General features: G+C 38.0%; 1 protein-coding gene across 1 annotated transcript; it reads left to right on the forward strand.

Annotated features, from left to right (window-relative positions):
• On the forward strand, window positions 1-23,871 carry LOC140244722 (trafficking protein particle complex subunit 14-like). The gene is made up of 11 exons (XM_072324336.1): window positions 1-477; window positions 1,464-1,701; window positions 3,558-3,644; window positions 4,242-4,344; window positions 5,330-5,480; window positions 6,237-6,397; window positions 9,326-9,411; window positions 19,337-19,473; window positions 20,286-20,644; window positions 22,313-22,438; window positions 23,514-23,871. Exons 1-11 carry the CDS (start codon window positions 1-3, stop codon window positions 23,611-23,613), a joined length of 2,025 nt encoding a protein of 674 aa, XP_072180437.1. The 3' UTR covers window positions 23,614-23,871.
• The last annotated feature ends 3,805 nt before the right edge of the window (window positions 23,872-27,676 follow it).

The following is a 27,676-nucleotide window of genomic DNA, read 5'->3' on the forward strand; positions in this document are numbered from 1 at the left end:
ATGGAGGATAGTCTGCAATCACTCATTGCTAAAGTAGACAATATTTGTCTTGTCTTGCCTGAGACGCATCATGGCTCCTGGGGTGACATACAGGATGATAAGCAAAGGAAGCATGTTTATGCGGGGGAGGTTCTTGATTTTGGATTAAAAGTGACATTTCCGGAAACAAATGGAGAACCAACAGGTGCAAATGATATGCCAGAAACATGGAAGTCACTTTGCTACGCAGCAAGTGCTGGGTACAGCTCGCCCCTCAACTCCGGCGCTGATGTCGACGCGGCCTCGCTGAGGATGATGTACGCGCTTCGGTCCATGAGTGTTGAAGCAGCGGGTTCAGCAAATCCTTCTAAAGGCGGGGAGAGACGATTTTCTGACGGTCATTCTGTGCAAAGTGACAAACTTGCATGTTCTCCATTTGCTTCTGTAGCTATGCAAGATGCTGATAGCTCCTCAAAATCAAGAACGGTCTCCAAAAAGGTGAGATTCCAACACCGTCTTGGACAGGAAGAGATTTAACATTATTAATATGAACACCTGCATGCGGGCAGTGATAGATATGATCTGTGCAATCGAGTGTTAATGTGCCTTTACACCTATAAACAGTAACAAGTCAGTGATTTGTTTCCTCCGAAATACCCAAGACACTGCTTTTATATACTCATCACTTAGACCTTGATTTTTGTGTCGCAATTCAACACTCCAGAATGTTTGTCTATTTCCTGGCCCAGTGGCAGTCTAGAATGAATGCCTAAAAGATAATTTTAAATTATATGTAATATTTTACTATGCAATGTGTGGATGTCAAGTGAAATTTAGCATGAATCTTCCAAAACATCACAACCAACAAGTACCAATGTACAAATGTAGAAAACTCTGTCTTTATACAAAAGTACTTAGTGTGGACATTTGCTTAAAGACTTCGGACTTGGAGTGAGTGGACCCTATAATTTATCGTGGAAAAGGGCTTAACTGCAGAATTATACCCCGTCAGTCACTTTCTGAATGTGTGAGTGTTTGTGCATTGGTTTGTATGCTAACAAGGGTAGGGTAGTGAAGAGTGGTACTGCCGGATTGGATATGGTAATTGGTATTGTGACCAGCACAAATGTGTGCAATGATGTAATGGGATATTCTGCATTTGTTCCAGGAAAAGTCTGCAATTTGCAGTTGAAAATAAGCAATTTTCTGTAAATAATTTTCTGCAAATAAAAAATTATTCTGCATCTTGTACAAAGATGATTATGAAGAAACCTATGCAGCTATGGTAAAGTGTAACAAAATGGGTGTACAGTATATTGGAGACTTATGTCCTGTCAAGATGATCAGAAATCTCTGTAGAAGTAAAAGTGTAGCAAATATGAAGTTGATTCTATTAAGTAAGTCCCACAAATGTTTTGCTCAGGTCAGGCAACTTATAAATTTAATATACTGGTGTACACTGCTGTATTTTATTTTTCTTTCAGCAAACTGAACCTGTTTGTTTTTTGAATGGGCGGAACCTGGTCCTGCCAATGAGCGTATCCCTGGGAGACCTACCAGATGTGGGCGGAGCCTTCAATCACATAGCAACCATCAGCGTGGACATCACCAAACCCAGGCTCATCTTGGACAAGGATGAAAGTGACCGTCTGGACATGCTTCTGAGATGTCCACTCGAAGAGGTCATTCAATCAGAGGAGAAACATCACATCATCCACAATGGTCAGTCTTGTGCATACAGTCTCTTTATTTTCATGGTCTACATGTATAGGGCCCATCGCAAAATGGTTTATGTCAAGAAGAATGTTGTTTTGAGTTAAAATAGGAAAATAGATTTTAAGAGGAATGGTGCACTGATGATTTAATTGTCATCAGACAATGTAAATGATTTGAATATTAGATATGTACTTAACCCTAACTAGGCCGGGGGGGGGGCCTCCGAGGCCCCCCCCTCGACGTTCCGCGCGATGTATCGCAATCGCAAAAAGCTATCGCCGCGACGTTTCATGACTTTTTTCTTTCGAGTCTCCCGCATCTTTTGACACCAAATTTGCGACGCCCGGGCGCGCGGTTCCGAAGTAATGCATAAATATGCACATGCATGTCAGACCAAAAATTGCTCAAAAACGTTAATTCGTGTACAATTTCAATGCAAACTGTGCTTACTGGCAAATTTCATAAAAGCATGATTATTTTGGTGTTTTATTGATTAAAATCAATGAATAACATATTTTCTTGTTCGGAGCAATGTCGCGGACAAATTTCATCGAAAAAACAAAGAAAAACATAAAGTCGAAAAAACAAAGAAATACATAAGAAATTTAAAAAAAACAATAAAATACTTAAGAATTTTTTCTGATATCACAATTTTTTTTATTACATTTGCTAAGGACACTAAAAAGAATATTTACACAAAAAATGTGCCTGTTTTGAGCTTTATTTTGTGATTTATACCAAATAGTCTGATTTTATGCATTATCATGCATAAATTAGCATAATTTAGCATAAATGATGATTTTTTTGAAAAATTAACTTCATGGCATATTAGATTACATCATAGGCAATGTGTGTGCCAATTTTCGTCGCGATCGCGCGGTCGACGGCCGAGATCTGGAGGGGGGGCCTGGGAGGCCCCCCCCCGGCTCTGTCAACTACCTAAATAGCCCGGCCTAGTTAGGGTTAAATCAATATGTATTCTTTCTACTCCTTTTTATTTTTAGTAGATTGTGATATCACATGATTAAAAGGTTGTTTTTGTGATGATCCTTGTTTATTTTGTTTTAGGATGTTCCTGATTTTCCTTTTTATTGAAAAAAAAATCTGTCGATCTACTTTGAAATGTTTGTTGGTACCCTGTTCTCGCACATATTCCAAGATTCTTTGTGACTTTTTTTTTTTTTTTTTTTGGGCTAGAAGTACAATGTATTATTGGGGACCATTCCACCAGGCAAAGGAAGACTTTTATTTATGAACTGAATTTTTGCTCCGAAGACACATGCCAAAGAGCACTGGTATAATATCTGTGAATAAAAACCAAGAAATTATTATGAGATACATTGTATCAAGTGTGTACATTCAATGTGTGTGACTTTCATCTAAAATGAACATTCAGTGTTTATATAGCATCTAAAGCATCCACCGCATGCATATAGAGTAGGCATACATTAGGTATAGACTAACTACATTTTGTTATCATGCATGCACCATAATGGCTGCGACTGGGTGTACATTTGTATGCAAGGTCAGCAATAATGATATTAAATAATACATATTAGTCTACATTACATTGATTGCATCAACCATGATCAGTTAGAGAGAGTCAATCAAACAAAAGATTGCACAAATTTTGCCCATTCTTGGAGTCATTATTTAGGAATTTTTTAGATAAAGATAGTTGTGATATATAATGGATGTGTATGAGTTTTTAATATTTTAAAGCTTTTCTATGCCTGAAGATGTTTAGTACTTGACTTTGTTAGTATTTATACTTTCAGGAGGTATATTACAAGATTGTTGTTACTACAAGGAATGAACAATTACATTTAACAAACTTTGCTTATAAATTTGCTTATTTTCAGTTTCAGCAGATTTCCCTGTGCTTCCACCACCTCAGGTTACTTGTCAACATTTCAGTGTATCTGGAAAACATTACCTAGTAACAAAAGGTAAGATTTTGCTGTTTTATTAAGTGCTACAGTATATAATATGCACTAGAATGAATTGTGCATGTAGCCATTCAAGCTATTGTATTAACCTTCAAATTCTAGATACAGTTTTGGGAAATTGACCAGGAATTTTAAATCTGGATCAATTTGTCATTCAGGTGGGATCAAATGACTGACACAGTACACTGTAGTTTGCATTGATGGTATGGAAAGGTGTGGCATTATTCAGATGAATGATTTAGCAATCAGATGAAGGACTATTATCATTTCAGACCAGTATATAAATAACTTTTATGGGAACAGGACATATGCAGCATTTTATATGAAGGTTCATTCTTTTGACATACAATGTAGGGCTGGTCTATCAACTCTTTTTGCTCTTTTTGTTTGTCATGTAGCAATTCATAATATTGTTGCTTTGTAATCAAATACTTATACTAGTAGGTTATTATTGGAGTGCCACAATCATGGACCTGTATCTTCACAAGTCACTGATATTGGATTGTACAGACTGTATGTTGATATCATGTTATGTCATGCCAAAACATTGTTGAGTACGATTCTCAAGGAAAGTTTTCTCTGTTACAACCCTGCCAGTGTGCAATACTTACCCAGAAGAGCTGCTGATTTGCAACATCCAAGTGTTTGTCAACAAAAATAGCAACCTTGAGGCAACATGCCCCTCATCAGTATTATCAAGGTAAGTGAGCTTTCAAGTTGGTCATGAGATAGTACAGTAAAACTCCCTTCAATATGAAAATGATATGACTACTTAGGTTCGATTTGTGGATGCAGCATACTGTAAAGCAAAAAATATTCGTGACATGAAAATTTTCCCATTGGAGCTGACAGCCTTTTTTGTGACATGAAATTTTTGTGAATTGCCACTGGCATTCAATGCATGTAGTGTAAACAAAAACTTTTGCATGCATTTTAATGTCTCAAATCTTGGCTGTAAAGATTGCATTAAAGTGTTGTGTGTATAAATCTGCCTTGCAACCAAACCAAACCTATTCATGATCAGATGGAGCTTTCTGGAGAAAGAGCATGTAACCAACCTCAAATGGAATATTTGATATGGATCTAGACCTGCGAGAGGGTGACAGAGCCCTGTTTCAGCAACTTTTTCATTTTTATTATCTTTGGAGGCAGATGTATTCCCCTTTATCACCACACTCAGTTGAGGATGATATTGTAAAAGGCCCCTTATATTTTATAGTGGGTCTAATTCTATGCGAATTAGGACTTCCCGACAATTTCAAGAGTGGTTTGAAATTCGCGATTGTGTAGTACAGTAATGAACAAAGAAATGTCCGTGAATTTGTGTCGGGATCTGAGTTAATATACCTTTTTGTGTTATACAGTGTATTTGTGAGGGGGAACTTCACTCAAGAGATCCATGAAATATATGGCAAATACAGTACTTACACAATGCCTTGTAAAGCAATGCTGCACACTGGCACTGGTCCAGTGGTCCCTGACTAGTAGACATCACTGTCAGACCGGTAACATTTTCAGGAATGGACCAGTATAAAAAAATGGAAAAACTGGGTACCTACTGGTCCGACAGACAGGTCAGACCAGTAGAAAAAAATGAGTTAGTGTGCAGCCCTGTGTAAAGCATAGCATTTACCACAATGAGGAGAATGTGGAGGGAATGCATTGTTGATTTCTTCTCATTGCAGTGATGGAGGAGACTGGTCCTCGTTTCTCGCCATCGAGCTCATACCAAGCCAGCGAGACCAGCTGTCCACCAGTCTCCACCCCGAAGAAGAGCATACGTTTGTCTTCCAGGTCACCTGGGACTGCTCGCTGCCGTCAAACAGACCGGACGAGGTACACTCTCAATGTAGCGCTGGATTATTTGGATTGGAATTTGAGTGAGAAAGTCTCGAGGCATTTCCAAGCCTGGTTGTCAGAAGCTTCTTTTCTGCAGCAGCTGCATCTCTTGGGACAGAAATAGAAACGGCTATGACAGAAAGAAGATGAGAGCATGCTATTATTTAAAAGGAGGGGGGGAGGGTTATTTAAACAAGAGTACCTGTTTGCTGAGGAATATTTGTGGCCTCTATTGACAAAATGTCAACAATGAACAGGTTTTGGTTTGAACAAGTTTGGGTTTGAACAAGTTTGCTCTTTATCTAAATGTGAATTTTTCCACAAAGAAAAGAAACATTAAATGTCATGCCATCATCTTTTGTACTTTGCATGAAGTAGTATTGTTTATCCAAAATTTATCTAGATAATGTATAAAATGTCAAAGTTTGGATTTTCAAACATGTCCATTCTATATTACTTTCATTTCTTGAAAAGTGAAGGAGCAGATTTCAAAGTATTGCATGTTAGGGTATTCATTGTGTAGGAGAAATCTATAATGCACGTGGTATGTCCCATTATGGGGGACAAGTAAATTTGAGTTCCTGATCGAAGAACAGTAAGTAATCAGATATTCAGTTGATTCCGGATAAAATGGTTTTCATAATTGATATTTCCAATGCATTGTTAAATGATAGATATCACCAGGGCATTTTACATTCATCATTATGTGTGAGCTTTGATCTCCTTATTGTTTACCTCTGTTGCTTTGTACAGCCTGTGCAGTTCCCTCTTTTCCTTGTCATCAAATGGCACACCCCTTCAATGGCAGTGGAACAGTCCATCCAAACACACTACCATCTCCCAACAGTTACCATGGACTTCCCAGCATTCATTGTGCTTGCGCAGTGCCAGTCACCTGTCGGCACAGGTCAAAGGTCAGTTCATGTAAATGCTTATTTTCTAAACTTTGGTGTGAAAGCAGTAGCCTTTTGATGCTGTTAAGTTGTGCAAGTAGTTATTCTGTGAAAGGATGAAGTGTATGTCGTACCTTTTCCATTTGATATTGGTGCACTTATCTGCATTTGGGCAGGGGAGGTACGGGGAGGGGGATCTGGGGAAAGTAACTTTAATGAATTATAATGTGACATCACATTTCAACTTTGAAACAGTAATGTCCAATGTATCTTTAATCTCAGATAAGAGCTTTTGAGGTATTGTTTGGACCAAACAGCTTGCTCTCAATTTATTTAACCTGTAGATTCAAAGATTTATGTTGTTAATACTGCATCAGCGCATTTGAATCTTTGGAGTGAAATCATTAGGGTTGAAACAAAGGAATGCTGAAACAATAACAGCGTGACACTTTGATAATATGCTCCAGGCACCAAAGAAACTGTAATGTCAAAAAATTGGCGAGCTTTTTTGTTGCTCACAGAATAAACTTGAAAACAGTGTATTTGTGTCTTTCAAAAATGAAGACCAAGATATGGTGTCATCAGCATGTACCTGACATCTTTATGCCCGACCATATCAGTTCAGAAACTGGAAGTTCATGTGATGTCATATATGCAAATAATGGCGCCTCTGTCTAAAAATCATACCTCTAACATTAATGCTGCATCTCATGCAAATTGCCCTAGTTTTAGGTACAGATGATAGGCCAGTAGAATGCTTCATGCCTTCATTTCATTCTCCATGCTGAACTAGCAGTAGTGTAGAGACATTTGATTGTATGCCGCTTTCGTACAGATGCAGTTTGAGGTCATCCATACTACAGTAGGTCATTGGATGTAGTTGCCATTGGTACTATCAAATTGGTTCACCTCAGTTGGCCTCAGAAAACAGTGTATGAACAAGGCAAGTGATACAGTCACATCTGATAGATTCTATTCGCCAAAAGTCAACGTGACAGGGCCATTCAAAAATGTATATCAAGCTAACATTTGTCATCTTTACATAGATTGTTTTAATAGCGAAAACCCTTGTTTATGTGCATTTCATTTCATGTGTAATATTGTCTTGATGCCAAAATCTGGAAGCAGAATTTTGTTACAAACTTGTGTTGATGTGTATTCTACATACTCACTGCCTCCACACCTTTTTTTTTAGTTCATACAAGTTTGTAGATGTTGGTTGTGAATATATATTTTCTTTATAGATCTACGTAGTATTGAGGCTGGGGTTATACTCAGTAACATCTGGAAAGAGAAGGGAAGAAATATCATTTTGTTTCCAAAGTATGTATGGTACTCCAGTATCAGTAATTTACAAGGCAAGAAATGTTGTTACTTATATTGTAATTTTCAGATTCAATTATTGGTCCAAAAGAGAAAGTTGCTCTGAATACTGATAGTATTCCAAACTGCATACTTCAGTATGTGTATGGTCGATATATTGCTGATATCTTTCTTTTGCTTCCCAAATGAAAACATGATGAAGAATTTGCCAAGCAGATCAATATGCTCATGAGATTTGTGATTTGAATAAACACTATTCCTAGCACACTCTTTAGTTACACCATAAGTGACATGTACCTGCTAGGGTGGATCTTGGGCTAGACTATTAATGCATGCCTTCACCGGTCAGTGACACCCTTTTCGGCCTCTTTTGTCTGTCTTTCAACTTTACTGAAAGATGAAATAAGTGTGATAGATGAAGTGAAAAGTCAGTATATATATATATATATATATGATCAACATATATTCAAGACGTATTCAACCATGTTTTGAATACTATAGGTCACTGCATACCTGAATGCTGTAGTCAAGAATCAGTTTATACAAAACATCAATCAGATGTGGCAAAGTGCCTCAGTGCATTTGTCCCATTTTTGGACTGTTTACTAGAATTTTGTCTTGCAGTGAAATCAAACTGTGTCACATCATGCATATACCCCAAGCATACATACATAGAAATATGGAAATATATAAAATTCATGAAATATAGAATTCTTGAATATCTTGTTTTACCTAATTGATCAGTGGAAAACAGTATAAGCATGGAATGATTGGCAGAGGATGGATTTAAAGGGTGTGTACAGTTCTGGTTGAGGTGAGGATTTAGCTTTTAACGTTTTGCGAGATATTCAGAAACCATTCTATGAGATGTCAAAGAGCATGTAATTCTAAGGGGTATCTAAAGTTCATTTGATGAAAATCGGTTTTGAAATGGCTGAAATATCCAAAAACAAGGTGAAACAAAGAGATCATAATAAAAGGCGTGGCCTGTCGCCTTTTATTATTATCACTTTTTTGGATATCTCAGCCATTTAAAAAACAATTTTCATCAAATAAACGAATCCTCCTTAAAGTTACATGCTCTTTCATATTTCATAAGAGGTTTCTCAGTATCTCACTTAGGAATGTTCAAAAGATGAATCCCCACCTCAACCAGTACTGTACTGTCCCTTTAACACACATACAAAGATAAATATTCAATACAAAGTGAAAACTGGTTTATTATTTCTGGGAATCATCTTGAACCAGTCACATTACAGTCAATGCCTTTCTTTAGTTTTAATAGTGGCTGTCAATATGTAATCCCATGTGAGCATTTTCCCCTGTTTTGTTTTGTTCAGTTGCTTTACATGTGACCCTGTGTATATGTGATATATCATGTAAAACTTAAATTTGCTCTATATATATTACATACATTATTTTAGTATACCTGTATCATGTAATGCCTACAGCTGTATGGCAGATCAATATTTATAGCAATGTACATACTGCCTGTGGTGGCTTAGGTGTGGCTTCGTGTAAGAATTTTTTTATTTTTACAGTCATTTTTTTTTTTTCTTGGTGTTTAATATCCATGCTGTGTGATGTGTCTTTTGGCCCTCCCATCGTTTCTGGCTTTACATTTAGTTTTACCGTCACCTACACTCTCCTGAACAACCTGCAAGATTTCCTGGGGGTAACCCTAATTTGGCTGCCCGACAAGGACCGTAAAGGTATATTAACCTGAAGGCTGCCAAAAGAACTGCATGAAATGTCTCATTGATTGGGATTGCTCAGCAAAGCATGCATGCTTGGATGTTAAATGACACGGTGCTGAATGGGTTAAACTTTTATAGCTCACCAGATCCATGTAATATTCTCCTGCATGTCAGTCACACAAGAAAATGTACTCATTCACAGCCTTGATGATGGTGATGGTATTTTCACCGGCTAATTGTTGGGGTAAATGACCCATTTTGTTAATTATATTTCCATAGCTTCCCTATGCAACCATCCTTTATTCATGAGACTCCACTCCATTCTTCCGCATAAAGCTGTACAATGTAATTGTGCATTCTGACCCGATTTGATAGAATGGAAACATATCACATTCTTACCGTGTGATTTGTCGCAACCTAATTAAGTTCTAGTTCTATCCCCAGTTTTTCATAACAAGCTAGATTTAATTATCCCCTCATTTGCACAATTTCATTATGCTTATGCTACAAATGCTGCCTGAATCACCAGTAGTGTATATCATACTATATATTATTTCTGAAAATTCCCCCATAACAAGGCAAAAAAGTATTTGATTGCCACAATTGATTTGCAAATAAGATTTGGTCTGCCTTATTTATGAAGTCAGATATCATAGTATCAAAGTATAATTTTTTCTACTGAATGCAAAGCATTTGCCCTTGAAAAACAGAGAGGGTATCACTGTAAATATTTGCTTTAAATGCCATGACGCAGCACATATGTACAAATTGTATGTGACTGCCCAGCTCAAATCCCACAAAAAGTCCCAGATTAGAGTTCTCTGCAGTGAACCAAAATATACCCTTTTGGGTTGACCGACTCAAACAATGATTGTCTCACCTGGGAGAGTAATCTTTTCTCTACGACTACGTAGTGGAATTTGACGGCTTAAAACAAAACAGAAAGCCAGGTATAAGCAGTATTTCTTCAACAGGCACTGCTTTCGCTGGAAAGTGACACAAGTTTTCATTGATACTTCTGCACAGCACTCCTGATTGACCCTAATTACTCCCTTTTTTATGAAACGGCACCTTCTAACTCCTTCTTTCCCTCTTATTACCTCCACCAAGGGGGGGAGGTTATGTTTTCGTTACCGTTGGTTTGTTTGTTAGTTCGTTTGTCCGTGTGCAAAATAACTCAAAAGGTAGTTAACGGATTGGGATGAAACTTGCAGGAAAGGTTGAGAAGTACCAAACAATTAACTTTTGGTAGTGATCCTAGAATTTTTGGGGAATTTATGAAGGATTTTTTATATTTTGGTAGGTAGGGTCAATGAACTTGGGAGTTCAGGCTGCGCATATTTGAGGTTTGCATACGCGCACTAAAGTGCGTGCTCTAGTTTCTGCTAGGGCAAGGTGTGCCATGCAGCTGAGGGTTTATGACGTGACAAAGGCTTCTATATTGGGAAATCGGGCGACTCGGCACACAATGCTGTAAGTATGTATGGGTGGAAATCACTGATATCTCTATGGAAGAACAAGATCAGTGGTGGAAATGAGCTGCATACTTGGCGGAGGTCTGCGCCCTCAGAGTGCTTCTCTAGTTTTAATCTATTTTTGATGAGTGGGTTAGGATGGTCCCATTTTAACAAGTTATATAATTTTAAAGCTGAGAACTTTAATATTCTGAAACTGTGTAGAAAGGTGGAAATTCATTTTGGCATACAACGTTGTACTTTTTGTGGGTTTTAAGCTGGGCAATCACATGTCACTGTTAGGGTGACAAAACCTTGTATCTTAAAATTGTAAAATGTTCAGGAGAGCGAAAAAGCATGGCAGCCAAAGCACAATAACAAATAGGATTGCCTGTCCTTTGACATGCAATGGTGGCTTCATTTTTGGGATATGACCGCTCGGATTTGTACTGACCATTAATTTAAGCGATCATCTTTTGATTCATACAGAGAAGTGATTTTTACCCAAATCTGAGATATGAGGTCTTGTCACCCCACAGACTGTGTGTTGTTTATCAAATGTAACCAGATATAAACTAAATCTGACAACTGTAGTTATGTACAAACTGTCTGCCGAGCACTATAATCATTACACAGTCACCTGATGTACATACATGCACATTGCTCACCAAGAACTATGCACCCATCTCCCATGAGTATACTGTAAAAGTGGAAATTTTCGCGGTGTTGAAATTGTCGTGCATTTCGTGCAACCAGAAACTAGTACGAAAATGATAGCACACGAAATATTTTTTCATGCCATAGGCCCTATGTTCCTGTACTTACTGTCTTGATTCCGCAAAATTAAAAGCATGTGAAACTCTTCTTGCTGGGCCGAGCGTGAAAAATTTGTCACGTGAAAATATCCACTTTTACAGTATACTACATGTATATGATGCATGTATCTTATCACTGTGCTTGTGTCTCTTTTGATATCACCAAAGTTACACCAATATAGTAATCAATATTTCATCAGTCACTTATAATATGACAGATACTACCATTGGTATATGTTTGTTTCACCACAGTGTCACAGTGCAAACAATATACTGATCACTTTCCATTTAAAATTACTGTTTGTACAGTATGTCTTCAGTTTCTCTTTGTAACCCTCTGCTGCATGTTAGATACTAATCAGAAGAAAGCCTGCAGGTTAAGCAAGAAAATTATAATTGAAGTTGAGATCACTTCATTTTTTTTTTTTTTTTGGAAAGGCACATGCATGCCAGAGAGAGAGAGAGAGAGGGGGGGGGGGGACTTCAGTTTGTGTTCGCATGAGCAACTTTGGGTCTTATACTTCAAGTGTGCTTAGCTTCTTACTAGTAGAAGTAAGTTTGTATGGAAAGTTTGTAAGATTTCATACTATACAGACCTACAGTATTTACATGTCCTTGCACATTTTTATTAAAAAGGCAGTGTGTTTTACGGTCTTGTAATGACATGATTTGTTTACATATATGACTGTGCATTCAGCATTGAGATGTCAGATACCACATCAATGGTAAAAGGTCAAATTTAAATGTATAATGTCATGCAAGAAATTGACAAGCTTTACAAGGAATCCGACCGAGTAACTTGGTAAAAATTGAGGGATGACAAGTGCATTTCAACTGGTTAACTTGGAGACAGATCTCATTAGAGTATGGCCACTCTCTTTCTTCAATATGACATTGAATATTGACCAGGGCATTTCAAAGTACTGTAAAGAAAGATATTTTCGCTGCATGAAATTTTTGCGAATTGGAGCTGACGGCCTTTTTCGCGGCATAAAATTTTTTGTGAATTGCCACTGGCATTCAATGCATATATAGTATAGACAAAAACTTTCATGTGCATTTCATTTTCGGGAATCTTGCCTCACGAAATTTGCAAAACTTAAATGCATGCAAACATTTCTGGTGTTACAATATTGGTGGCCCTTCAAGCTTTACTACATATAATTGTTGTTCCTATATTTAAGTTAACATAGACCCAAGGATAGAGTGCCTCTGTGGAAGTATTTGTGCCATAGGCCAACATTACATGACAGCATAATGTATGCTCAGTCTGTATTTGTTCCACGGCTCAATTTTGAGTAATTCAATATTAGATGTAGCTTAAATGTCTGTCTACTTCCGTCTCTACCCCTTCTCTTTCTCTCTTAGTCTGTCTGCCTCTCTTCTACTGTAGAGATTTTTGTTACACATTTCACTCGTTTGTTGTTGTTATTTTTTCCCTCTGCATTTGCATTATGTTTAACTGTCAAAGAGAGCCTCACCCTGAGATATATTTACATTGGATCCATTTTGTTCAGGACAATTCAATTTGTGGAGGATCCAAAGTCCTGCTTCACACAAAGGGATTTCTTTTTAATGATTTTTTTTCTTCCCATTTCAGGATGAAGGCCAATCAAAATACCAGCAATTTGTTGCATTCAGTAAAGGTTCCCATACATTATATTAAATACATTCTATATAGATGTATGGTACAAAATTGTGCGATATGTGACATTAAATATTCTCAGAAACAAATACTCATGTTTCTCAATGACATCATGACTTGAATCACATTCTTAATCTAATATTGAACATTTGAAAGGGAAGACAATGTGGAGGTGTTTTTGTCTTTAATCCAGTATCCAGGAAGGAAAGTGTGTACCTCATAGATTTGATTTGATTCTGTTAAAATGCAGTATATGAGTTGTAGCTATGCACCAAACACCTTCCAAGATACATACAGTGTTAACATGATAAATTGGCATCTACAAGGGAGACTCCACTGAGGGTAAGTGGTGTTATTACCATAGCATGTCACTGGCCTCATATTTTCACCCTATATTGCTTTGTAATTTCCATAGCTTGTGATTTATAAACAACAGCAATACCCCCCCCCCCCTAAAAAAACAAAAACAAAAAAAAAAAAAAAACACAAAAAAACACAAAAAAAACAAAACAAGACAAAGCAAAACCCAACAAAAACAAAACAAAAAACAAAAACAAAAATAAAATTTATTTCGTTTCAATAACAAACCATGTCCACCATATTATATTCAATCTGGTACTGTATACACCAAATATTTCGTGAGGTTTTTATTTTCACAAATTTCACGAGTCAGGTGCTATTCGCAAAATTAAAGACACGCAAAAGTATTGACTCTGATCCCGATGTGAATATGACGTACGCGTGTACACTTCTCCGTTCAGCACAGGACTCCATGATAGCGAATTTAACCACTCACGAAATCGTCGAGATTTCCCGATTCGCGAAAATTTAGACTCGCGAAATATATGGCGTATGAAGTATTCTACTCGGTCATTGATTATCATCCAACTAGTGTATTGCATGCATTTAACCAAAATCCACTTAATCTGTCCAATACCACACCTAGTGCTTTCTCTTTATGGTGTGTGTTTGTGTGTGTATGTGCGTGTGGTGAAAAAGGGGAAATTCAAAAGAGTGCATAATGGACATAGAATGTGTAGTAACAAGAGAGTACGTGCGTACTTGCTGTGCATACTTACACAATGTTCCAGACATCCCTGTTGCAATAACATTGCTTTCTTCAGGTCTGGCACGCCTTTATTATTTGAGCTTTTATCTCATGCCAGTGACCACAATATGTGTCAAGGCGTGTCGGAGCAAACACATTCATCTTGCTGTGTAATTTGAGTGTACCCTTCCATGACTGCAGCCCCCCCCCCCCCCCCCCATCACACCACCTCCATTTTTTAAAGGGTTATACAGGAAATAAGCTGGGACTTATTAATTTAAGTATTTTGAAATGTTCATTAGATATGATACTTTCATCTTCTGTTGTTGCCAATTGATGTACAAGATGCAGCCTCTTGAAAGGAGTTAAAAATGCATGTTTCAAGGGACAAACTGCTGTGACGCTATAGATATTGTAAGCACATTGATTTTTTTTTTCAGATTTTGTGCTACAAGTACTTAGCACACACATGAAATTTTGCACCTGCCACATATAACATCCAGGATTTCCAGCACTAAGTTCAATTACTTCAAAAGTGCTGCGCATATCAATATGCAAAAATCATGCACTGCAGCTTTTATGAACCAGTGTGTGTGTGTGTGTGTGTGTGTGTGTGTGTGTGTGGTGTATTTGTGACCACCCAACTCAAAACCTACAAAAAGTAGGCCAAAATGAATTTCCACTTTTCTACATAGTTTAAAAGAGTAAGCTCCAATCTTTGAAATGATACACATGTACAGTGTGTATGTTATAACCTGTAGGAATTGGACCATCCTAACCAATCCAAAAAGTGATTGAAATAATTGAGAGTTAGAAGTTTGGGTTTCATAGAAAAGGAGAAAAGAGGAAGCATGCTTTGTAGAGGTGTCAAATTCTCAGTGAAGCAGTGCCTATCCTCCCAAATACGGTCCAGAAAAGCTGCTAATGTCTTAATTCAGTTTTGTTTTAAGCCATCAAATTTTGACAGTAGGTAGAGAAAAGATTACTCTCCCAGGTATAAGACAAACTTAAAAAATTTGAGTGGTAAACCCAAATGACATTGTTTGTTCCATTACAGAAAATCTTAGTAATCTGTGACTTTTTATGGGTTTTGAGCTGGACAGTCACAATATGTGTGTATGGCCCCAGTGATGTTGCAGATTGGGCTATTTTGCCAATATTTTTGCTAGAAATTCTCGGACTTAATTCTGTATTGTCTATATGTTCACTTCATATAGTTTAATTAATTTGCCTGCTATTGCTTTAGCATAACACTTTTTAATTCTTCTTCTCACAAGTAACTGAACATGCTATGTAAAGTGATGTATGTTGAGAAAGTTGTTGATCTGCAGCAGGAAGGTGGCACCTCCCTGTCTGCAGTGAATTTTTTAAAACTGTATGTGAAAATATATCTTTTTATGTGAGTTTTTGTGCATTCCTTTGTAAGTAGTGCTAATTATGTGGACGGAAATATTAAAAAAATCGTAGTACATGTACTTGCAATTTACAGATTAGTAGGCATGTAATCTTCATGTGGTCAATAGAACAATGTGGTTAATTCAAATTTATGAAATTCTGCTGTTTTTATTGCAACTAATTGACAAATTGTCCTTCATCGATGTAAATAAGCACTGAATTGATCAGTGTGTATGTCGACGTTGGGCAATTTGTCAATCGGTTGCAATAAAAGCAACTCGACAGAAGAATTTCACAAATTTGAATAATTAGCAGTACCCACTGCATGCTATTAGGATTAGAACCAGCACTTGCTGTTGGGCAGAATCTCAGTGGTCTATTGGATAAGACACCTGTCCAGAGATCAGGAGGTCATAGGCTTGAATCCTGCTCGAGTATAGTGTACATGTATGCCCATGATTTCTTTTGTCATTACTACTAAAACACTGATCAATGCAGTGCTTCTTTACGACGATGTAGGACAATTTGTCAATCAGTTACATTTATGTGGTTAATTTTTACAAATGACTGCAATCTGCCACACAACTGTCCCTCTCCTGACATTGAACTATCCAGAGGTTTTCTTTTTTCAGTGCTTTGCTCTCATTGATGTTTTTATGTTATATGCACCCATAGGATTAAAGGGGTTGTATAGTTTTGATGGAGACCTAACGTCAGGTTTATAGGCCTAATATTTTTGGTCAGATAATGAGAAACCTTTCATAAGATAAGAAAGAGCATGTAATTCCAAAAGGAATTCAGCATCTATTTGATGAAAATTAGTTTTGAAATGGCTGCAATATCCAATACAAAGTCATCATAATTAAAGTTGGGACCCACCTTTTATTGTCCCCGCCGAACGAGTTCGAGCAGGGGACTATGAAACGGGCTCCGTACGTGTGTGTGTCCGTGTGTCCGTGTGTCCGTCCGTGCGTCCGTGTGTCCGTCCGTGCGTCCGTGCGTCCGTCCGTGCGTCCGTGTGTGATCAAAATGTTCAAAATGCTACTCCTTCGCCATTTCTAACCCGATTTTGATTCTGTTTGCTTTATATGATAGCACTACATGGGAGCTTTGAAACTTCTATAAAGAATTTCAGTTGTGACCTTTGACCTTGACCTTTGACCTATATTGTACATTTTGCTTCAAAATGCTACTCCTTCGCCATTTCTAACCCGATTTTGATTCCGTTTGCTTTATATGATGGCACTAGGTGAGGGCTTCAAAACTTCTACACAGAATTTTGACCTTTGACTTCTTTGACCTTTGACCTTGATTTTTTGCCTATATTGTACATTGGCTACAAAATGATACTCCTTCGCCATTTCTAACCCGATTTCGATTCCGTTTGCTTTATATGATGGCACTAGGTGAGGGCTTCAAAACTTCTACACAGAATTTTGACCTTTGACTTCTTTGACCTTTGACCTTGATTTTTGACCTAAATTGTACATTTTGCTACAAAATGCTACTCCTTCGCCATTTGTAACCCGATTTCAATTCCGTTTGCTTTAAGTGATGGCACTTGGTGAGGGCTTCAAAACTTCTACACAGAATTTTGACCTTTGACTTCTTTGACCTCTGACCTTGATTTTTTACCTGTATTGTACATTTTGCTATTAAATGCTACTCCTTCGCCATTTCTAACCCGATTTCGATTCCGTTTGCTTTATGTGATGGCACTAGGTGAGGGCTTCAAAACTTCTACACAGAATTTTGTCCTTTGACTTCTTTGACCTTTGACCTTGATTTTTTACCTATATTGTACATTGGCTACAAAATGCTACTCCTTCGCCATTTCTAACCCGATTTCGATTCCGTTTGCTTTATGTGATGGCACTAGGTGAGGGCTTCAAAACTTCTACATAGAATTTTGACCTTTGACTTCTTTGACCTTTGACCTTGATCTTTTTACCTATATTGTACATTTTGCTACTAAATGCTACTTCCGGCGGGGACATATATTACGCACCGCGTAATTTCTACTTTTCCTTGTTACAATTGCTTTGCTTTGCCTTGTTTTCGGATGTCTCGGCCATTCCAAAACCAATTTTCATCAAATAAGCTTTGAATTTCTCTTAAAATGATATATGTTTTGTAGTATTTCATAAGTGGTTTCTTGGTATCTTGCAAAAAGTTGAAAGCTCCATCATTATCTCCACCAATGCTATACTATCCCCTTAACTTGTAGAATTGCATGCATTATGTAGTTTTGTCTTCTGCTTGTCATGGTCATGCCGAATACATCATCCCTGTGTAATCTGCAATGAATGCATGATTCATTAATTGCACGTCATACATCTCATACGTTAGTAGCCAGCATAAATGCATGTCATTTTTGTCTATGAAACTAATGCCTGTTATTTCTCATTTCATTCTACTCATGTCTTCCATTTTAATACTACCATGCATGTTCAGAGAATCTTTATTTTTAGAAGCTGACTAGAATATGTGCAAAAGGGAGAGAAAAATATGAGATATATAATGTAATTCTATTTCAGTCAGTTAAAGTTCTGTTATTGATTCCTAGCTTTATACATTAAAACGTCTCTATTGAATTGATGTGCGTGGATCTCTGGCCTTTGCCGTCTGAATGTTTGGGTGTATGGTTAATAGTCGCTCTTCTCTTCATAAATATAGGAAGCTACGCTGGTTTTATTTTGTCCTAAAGTCATCATCACGTGGTACACATGCCACATGACATCGTTTCAATCTTGGTCATATTTGAATAGTCATGTCAAACATGTAAATGAAATCAAACCATCACAATTCATCACTAATTCATAATTATATTGTATATATTTGTATGATTGCATTATTCTTTCATGTCATATCAGCATTATTGAAGTCTTGTCCATTTCTAATGCCATCTGCATTGAATGCAAAAGATTTAATATTGTTAGTTGCATTTCCTGCAATTTAAAGATTGAAGGCTACTCCTCTGTCTATTCTAGTTCAGTGTCTTCAGAGCAGAAATAAACAGTGCTTGATGACCAGTATACTCTTATAAAATTATAGTCTATTCCAATCGTGAATTGCCATGACATCACTCACGCTCTGTTCAAAAGGGAACAAACCATTCTTTCACCCATACTAGTGTACTTCATGTTATCATATCCATTGATATTGCCTGTGATTTTGCTTGGAATGCAAATAACATGTACAACTGTTGCCTGTTTAGCTGTTAATTTAGCTCTTTAGGCCTACTCAGAAAATTACTTTTATGTTGTTCATGAGCTGTAGATGAGTGATTATAAAAATGAAGCTTACAATGCTTTGATTTGGGTCTGTTTGCGACAGTGGCAGAACAAATGTAGATACAGCTGTAAGGCATATTGTCCTTACTTATCACATTGTTAGTATTGGTAGTCCCTAGAATAGAACTTCAAAGCAGGTTGCCTTGTATCTGCTTGCTTATAAGCACTTCATTCATTCCTTCAATGGCCATGTTGATTTAATCCAAATTCAGATGTACAGTATTCATCTGATTTAGTAAAAATAGTGTGCGTGTGATCTAGATATGTGTTATTGTGATCCTCATCCATAGGTGACAGATTAGAAGACTCCAACGTAGCTGGTAGGTTAGTTTGTCAGGAACCGGTCAAGCAGCTCGGTCCGTCTAAGAAGGGGTCAACCATTAAAGTGCCTATCACATTCCAGGCGTTGCAAGCCGGCATACAGGAGGTCAGTGTTACAGCTCCCTTGAAACCTGGCTAGGTACAGAAAAGCAGGAAAGTCCCAGTACTGGATACATGTTTTAAGGAATTACAGGAAAGCCAACAGTTTCAGGCTTTCAGAAAAACAGTCCCTCCATGAAAATATCAGTTGCAAATGACATCATCCTAGTACCTTTGTGGTTGTCAACTTGTTATACATCTCTAAATACAAAATTATTGATTGCTTTTGAAAATTTTATCCTTTCTAATGTCCTTATTTTTTGTGTACAAAATGTCTGAAAGGTGATAATAGCTCTTGTCACAACATTGACATTAAAATGGTGATCATTGTAAATTGTCTGTGAAGTAATTGTCTGGTTGGAGTTATCCGATCAATGCTTCCATCAAATAACTCATATATTGCTGTTCTACGTGTATATTTACATTGACTTCATTATTTTCATGAAAGAGAAACCAAAAGCATTAAGTGTGGGATAGAATAAACAGTTGCATAAGTTTTTATAAATATTTCTCTTTTGGAAGGATGATTGATTTGGCATTGTACTGTGACCAAAGCAGTGTGCCCCCTTTTGATGTGCGAGGTTCATCATACAATTATAGCAAGTATTATTTTCTTATGTTTATGTTGTTTTGAACAATTTAGTAGTAAATTGAGCAGAATTAAAAAGGCAAGATCATTTGTAGCTCTTCAAAATATTTTGAGCAGCTCAAGTTACAAAACAATGCAGTATATCATTTTCTTCATTTTTCTTTTGCAAAGTCAGACAGAATCCTGAGGTTATCCAGTTTGTTGTTTCTACACATTGATTTCCTATGCAGCTTGGAAAGTACATGAAGATGAAGCTCCAGTATGCCGCCCAGCCTTTAGCCAGTAAGATATCATCTGTAGTATCCCAACCTTCCAAGTCATCTCCTCATTCTTCATCTCCTGTCTCGTCCGTCACCACGGCAACATCCTCATCCTCTGCCCCCAAATCACTGCCAGAGAATGCAGCCCCCGAGTCTTCCGATACCCCCACAGCAGAGCAGCCCAGCCCCACAACCACAACAGCCACCTCCAATAGCCCCGTGGCCCTGCGGAAGGTGTTCAGCATCGGACCGAACAGTGTCCTCATCAAGAAGAAAAGTGCGCTGACCAGGCAGATGTCCCTCTCTCCAGCCAGTGCTCATCCCATCAAGTAAGATGGACCTTTATGGTGTTCAAAAAGAAAAAAAAACAACAACAACAAGAAAGAGACAAAATGAAGACATACTGACATGCTATATAAAAGACATATTTGTTGTTGTTGTTGTTGTTCTTTAACCCGTTAGCCCGTTAAAGACGAGTCCCGAGTATACTCGGGCAGGTGTCTATGGGAAATGCGTGTTTAGCAAAATCAGCCCGTCCTCAGTGGCTTAACAGGGAACACATTGTGCATGATGCTTTAATGTTACCATTTTGTCCCAGCCAGTTCCCTTCTATATTAGTATCTTTGCCTAGATTGGCCTTGTTATGACACCTAAATCCAGGTACCAAATGCCATCTCTGAATTTTTTTTTTTTTTCCGAATAGGAAGACCCTATAAAGAAGGCCTCACCACTTGGCATGAAACAAAAAAACTTCCACATTAGCCAGCGTGTCTCCTGAGTAACTGTTGATTTAGCAGTTTTCTTTTTCCGTTCTCGTTTGGTACTCCACATTGCCCTGGTTGCAATGATTTGGTCGAGTGTGACTCATTAAAGTAAACTGTGAAACGTACCGCAGAGGTCATGTCAAGTGACCTAGCATGCAGCGGAGAGGAAATGGGACAGATTTAAAACAGATGAAGTTGTTGGCAAAAAGTCTTGTAAAAGACTGGAAAATTACTTAACAGTGATTACTTGTATGGTATCTAGATCACAGTGGTAAGTTTTGTATGAATGAGTTATTACTCCCTTTTTTAGCAACCATTTGGAGAAGGTTGGTCCCATTATTGTGCATTTGTCACTGCAGTCTTTACAGTTTGATTATTTTAATAATCTGATTATTTTAATAATCTTATTCCTCTTGTCATGTATAAAGATTCATTTCTCATTGTATATGTTGCTCCATCCTAGATGTGTGAGACTTCACTTTCCATTTGTTCATATATTTTTGTCATGAGTTGACTTGGATGCGCCTCTCCAAAAATGACTGGAACTTATCTTCCTTAAAAATGTGAACAAATAAAGAGGAAAAATTCATTGCTTGCCCTGTTGCATTCGTTGATCCATCGTATGCAGGGCCAAAGGTCATCGTGACCAGATGAACATTTGCAAAAATATTTACAATTGTAATTCCTTGGTTGTCACTCGGTTGATTTCATTTCAAGTTTCAGTGTAAACTGCTGACATATACATCTAGATACTTTTGTGTTTATATGCATCATCATGCATAAATCAAAAGAGCAAATGTCATGCTTTGTATTTATGCAGCGAAACCCTCCCCCTCCCCCTGCTGCAGTAAAGTTAATCACAACTTGATCAACATCTCATCATAAATTGCTTTGAACCTACAAGGATGTGCTGTGTGATGTTTATCTATGAAAGAACACTAGACTGAAATGTGCAAATGTAAAGTACAAGCTTTATTTACTTCTTTAATAATGTAATATTCTGCCAAATATACATTGTTTGTTTTATACTTTATACATTCATTTGCATACATAAAATTTACATTTAATAGTACTATTCTTTATAGTATGTATACTTTACTTTTTGCTTGTACACTTTGTACTTTGATTGCCTCATGTTAAGATGATGAAAATAAAGAATTGAATTGAACTGAATCGAATAGAACACTTCATACATAAAGTGCTTTGATTCTCCTGTATGTACTTCACCCGTAGGAAGTTCTTGGCCGGGATCCGCTCCCACTCATTCAGCGGTGAGTCCGTAGGGGATGCGGGTCACCATGACGACCAGTCAGGTGACCTCCAAAGGGATGGAAGTGCAGAAAGTGACCCAGAAATCAGGTAAACTCACCTCATTTCTATTCTTGTGTAATGAAGGACATAGACCAGTGAGCAGTCCAGAGCATTATCTCTCTTTTGTTTTGTTTTATTCCTTTCTATCAATAAGTATCTCTGTTGGGGATCTTCTGTCCTGTTCACATATTCATGTATGTTTCCCTTGCTCCGTCTGTCCGTGGACTAGAATTACAAATTTGTTTTTCCTCGTTTAGACAATGCTGTGACCACTGATCTCTGTAGGTGGTATCCATCTATGTTTCTCTTGCTCCATCTGTCCATGGACAAAAAGTACAAATTTATTTTTCCTTGTGTAGATGATGCTGTGACCACTGATCTCTGTAGGTGGTATTGTGATATCTCAATAGCCCACTCACACTTTACAAACAAGTGAAGCCTCCATGCCGCCATCTTACCAGGCACACTCTATGGGGATTGCATGTATTTTCCAGTAGAGACTCTCATCAAGATCACGTAAGGTCGTGAGCAGTGTACGCAAATGTATGGGCGATGTGCATGGTAAGATGGCAGCGTGGTGGCTTCAAAGCCATTGGCCTGTCAGATATCCAGATACCTCCTATTCAAAAGAGATCAGTAGCTATGACCCAGCAAGTCCCAGAAACCATTCTTCTGTGGTAAGATGTTTTATCTTTTACTACAATGTGTACCATTCATTGTTAGTATTTCATAAGGTGGAATAAAACTTTCTCTTGTTTTGGCCGATGCTAGCATTCTATTTTCAGACTGCAGAATTATCCAAAGTGTCTACATCACTGAATTCAAAACTGGTCCTTAATTTGGCCGGTCAGTTAAGAAGATTGATGATAATACTTCTCTCTCGAATTGGCAATTTTTAAAAATGTTTTTGTTTAATTTTGTGCAGATTCAATGAATTGAAAGTTCTAGCTCCATCTAGCCAGTCTCCAATATAGAATATGCAGTGAAATTCACCTTTGCAAAGTTAGTGAAGACGAGACGAAAGTTTCTGCAGCAAAACTATCCCAGGATTTGGTTGGATGAAAGGTTGACAGTAGAAATATTACACTTCTTCCTTGTACTATTATCTTCCTTATGTTTGCAGGTCATCTCCTACAGCCTCCACGCCCCCTGCTTCAGAGGACCAGTCAGCTCCCAGCATAGACCGCATTGTCAAGCACAGATGCCAGGTGTATGTTGCATGATGCCCGATAGAAGTCCAGTGGAAACAAGCCTTCATTACCGGGAGCATGCAATACACACAGTATTATGTAGTTTCAAGGGTCTGTTCTCACTGGGACAAGTGTGAGCAATCCAAAACTGCAGGTACAAGGTACAGTGCTGCAAGACTTTTAGAATGTGCAAGGACCAAGTGGAACAAGCTCAGTCAGTGATATGTGTGTGTGAACTGATGTCTGTACACCAAGAGCATTTGATGGATACCTTTTGGTGTTGAGGTAGTTAATCAGGTATAATGAGCCTTGATGTCAGATGCTGACTGGGCAAGTGCATGCAGTTGTCCAATGTTTTTATGTTTTGTTTTCTTGAAGGGATGGGGCCAGATGTTTCACTTGCCCTTATGTTCCTGGGTCAAAAATGCTGCAAACTAGTCAAACATGGCAGGAGGTAGCTGGAACGTGTTACGTTGCCACTGTATCCTTTGACTTTACTTTTACTCCCAGAGAGCAAGTTACAGCGTTTTCTGGGCCGTTTGGTGACGACTTTGTAATGACGCAGGCTGAAACTCTTTTCAAATACAACTCAAAAGTGTAAGGAACTATGATGTGGTCAAACCATGACAGTCGCTCGGATGCATATGAAAAGGACCATCTCTCGGATGTACACAAATGTACCGCATGCAATACTTCCACCTGTTTCATTGCAACTCTGTAACGCAACCTGTTGCTGAGTGTGACTGGCTTGTGCTACAGTGGGCTCACGTGACGAGAAACTCCCAGAAGTGTGGTTTCAGTGCAACAGGGTCGATGAGTTAAGTGCAATCCATGTTTAGTTGAACTACTCAAATCTGAATGGATTGGACGAGCCTGTTATCGGAGAATAGTTCACATATTTGCCGGAAGGACCAAATCAATGATTTTTAGGATGAGCGATCTGTAAAATTTGCCTCATTGATGGCAATTTTTGGGGTGAAAAACTGGGAAATGGCAGAGGGGCAATGTTCGTACTTTTGTTTCTTGGTCTACGCAGATTCGCTGCATTATCCAACCAGCCCTCAGCTATGGAGCAAGTCTACATTCCTGACTATCAGATGCATCACTACTATGAGATCATATTAACAAGAATCCATTCAGGAATCAAATTCACAACCACAACTCATATTAACCGTGATGGACATTGCTGTGAGTGGGTGGGAGCTCTCCTTCGGAAGCTCTCTCGCGTCCTACAAATTTTGTCCGCAGATGGTGACTGGCACCAGGACTTTATAACCAATAAATGCATACCAGTCCGAGGATTTGTATTGGTTGTATGGCGGCAAGACTGCACTTCCTGTGTGGGCTGCATAATGACGTGGCGTACCTATGGTGGACATGCCGTATATTAGTAGGAGGTGTTGGAGGAGGCTGACATTGTTGGAACACTTTATCTGTCTGCATCTTCTACTGCCTGGCATTCCTTGTTAATGCTGCGTTCCCACTGTGGAATGATCTGCTACGGAGGCCACGATTGGCCATTAGTAGCTGATTGCGAAACTTTTGTTTTATGTACTGTACGAGCTGAAATTTTCGCGGTGGTTTTATTTTCACGAATTTCGCGAATCGCCTTTGAACCGTAAAAATAACAACACGCGAAAATAACAACGTGCGAACGTTAAGTACACTTAGACCTCGCAACCGCGAAATTAACAACACGTGAAAATGTCCTAGTAGCAATTCGCGAAAATATCTGTACGCGAAAATTCCAGCTCCTACAGTATATCACAATCTGCACGGCAGTGAGAACTCAGCATAAGACGGTCAATCATCAAGATAGCACTGGTCAATTATTAAGGAGAACAAATGCCATCCAGTTATTCATAGAAGAGTGAAAATGCGACGTAGTGGAAGGGGGGGGGGGGTTGTTGTCTTATTCTGCTTGAGCTATTTTGGTACCAAAATGTGGCATATAGACTGTAGGCCATATCAATGTTAAGGCTTCATTTAAAAAGTTGCGTGGTCTGATGACTGGTGTTAGAATCTTACATTATAGATTGGTTATATGGTTGCTACTGAAGAAAAAAAGATTTTGTTCTCCGAAAAAATATGATCCCATTAATGAGATAATCAGCTAATTAGTGAAATGGCATTTCAACAACAGAGGGAGCCCTCTACATTCAATGTCCAAAATCACTTTTAAAATCATTAAAAATCAATCACTGTAACCTTGCACACTTATATGAGAATAATTGGGGCTTCCAAAAATGGTGGAAAAATGAAGGTCAAAGGTCATTTCCGGCCATATTTTAGAGCAGTTTTTCAAAGTTTTTCAAAGTTTATGCATTTGTTTAATTTTTATCAGATTTGTTTCTAATTTGGTACACATCATTATTGGATGATGACCTTTATTCCTATGATTCATTTTTTTCTAGGTACCTTAGTTAATGAGATATGGCCGATCAAAAAAAATTGACAATTTTTCAAAAAAAAAAAAACACAGATAAAAACACATTAATTTCAAAAGGGAGGCCGAAATCAAGAAAGGTACCATAGTTTTAAAGATATTGATGGTCTCTAAAATTTGGCCGAGGAGTTCATGATGGTCCCCACGTACATCCAACAGGTTGCCTCGAGGAAAGGTTACCAAGAAGACCGACAAGCCGGATGAGCAGAAGCTGTTCACCTGTGCGTGTTCCTTCTGAGACACCAGTCCTCGCAGAAGAATGATCAGGATAAACCGAGATCGACATCTCCTGCGAAGGAAGAAATCGGATTAAAAAATAAACAAATGCATAAACTTTGAAAAATCGCTCTACAATTTGGACGGAAATAACCTTTTGACCTTTACCTCGACCTTTGAACTTGACCTTGACCTGTGCAAGGTTACAAAGTTGTATGACAAATGATTGATTTTTAATGATTTGTTACGTGATTTTTTTTTTTGGTCATTGAAGGTAGAGAGCCACCTTAAAAAGGGAAGAGCAGTATGTGCTGCAAATTAGTTCTGAGTTTTCAGTATGTTTTGGGTAAATTATGAACTTGTGGCATCTCCTGATGAACTAAAGCATGCTGTCCAGTAGCTCTTTTAACCCTAACTTACCTGGGCTATTTAGCAAGCTTGAATTCCTGGGGGGGGGGGGGGGGCCATTATGGCCCCCCCTTCAGATCTCGGCCGTTGATCGCGCGATCGCCGCAAAATTTTGCATGAACATAAAGCCGGATGTAATCTACAAGACTGTTAAGTTCAATTTTCAAAAAATTTGCAGTTTTTATTTTAAATTAATTAATTATGCAAATATATGCAAAAAAACTCATTTTCGTCTATAATTGGCTTATAAAAGCTTATGGAATGCTGATTTTTGTTTCAAATTTTCCTAGTGACATTCCGAACATTTGTACGTAAAAAGAAAATCAGTATCAAAATTAATTTCCTATGTTTTCTATTGTTTTATCATTTTTTAATGTATTTCTTTGTTTTTTCGAACTTTTGTTTTTGTTGTTTTTTTCAGCAGAATTTGTCATACACATCTTTAGAAGCATAGCTATACTAAAATACATTTATTTCAGCCATTAAAATTAAAAATATGAATCTTTATATGAATTAATTGAAAAAACACAATTTGTATTGACTTTGTACACAAAATCACGTTTTTGAGCAATTTTGGGGTGGACGAACATTTTTTGAAGGGGCGTGGCTTCGGAACGGTATGCCCGGTCGCGACAAATTTGGTCTCAAAAGTTGCGCGAGACTTGAAAGTAAAAAGTCAGTGAGCGGCGCGGTCAAAAAATTTTGCGCGGCGGAATGGTCGCGGAATTTGTCGAGGGGGGGGCCATTATGGCCCCCCCCCAGGTAAGTTAGGGTTAAGTTTTCACGTGCACTTGATGCATATTAAATAATACTGAATATTTCATGTAATCAATCTCCTCAAACAAACAAAAACTCCAATGTTTATTGAAACATGAAGACACCATACAGGTCATATGCTGCTGTCAATCTGCCAAATGTGGTATCATCAATCAAGTCTATGTATGCCTGGTATGGAAAGACACTGCGGAGATTCTTGATGACATCTGTATACTCAGCAGCTTCCTCTTCAGGCAGGGACTCTAGAAA

This window comes from Diadema setosum, chromosome 21 (assembly GCF_964275005.1).
Source record: "Diadema setosum chromosome 21, eeDiaSeto1, whole genome shotgun sequence".
NCBI lineage: Eukaryota > Metazoa > Echinodermata > Echinoidea > Diadematoida > Diadematidae > Diadema > Diadema setosum.

What these genes read in the sequence shown, in the direction of transcription:
- LOC140244722 (XM_072324336.1), top strand. Translation starts at nt 1, where the DNA reads ATGGAGGATAGTCTGCAATCACTCATTGCTAAAGTAGACAATATTTGT. An exon ending in CCCTCATCAGTATTATCAAG is followed by an intron (nt 4,345 to 5,329) that starts GTAAGTGAGCTT and finishes TTCTCATTGCAG; the next exon opens with TGATGGAGGAGACTGGTCCT. An exon ending in CGTCAAACAGACCGGACGAG is followed by an intron (nt 5,481 to 6,236) that starts GTACACTCTCAA and finishes TGCTTTGTACAG; the next exon opens with CCTGTGCAGTTCCCTCTTTT.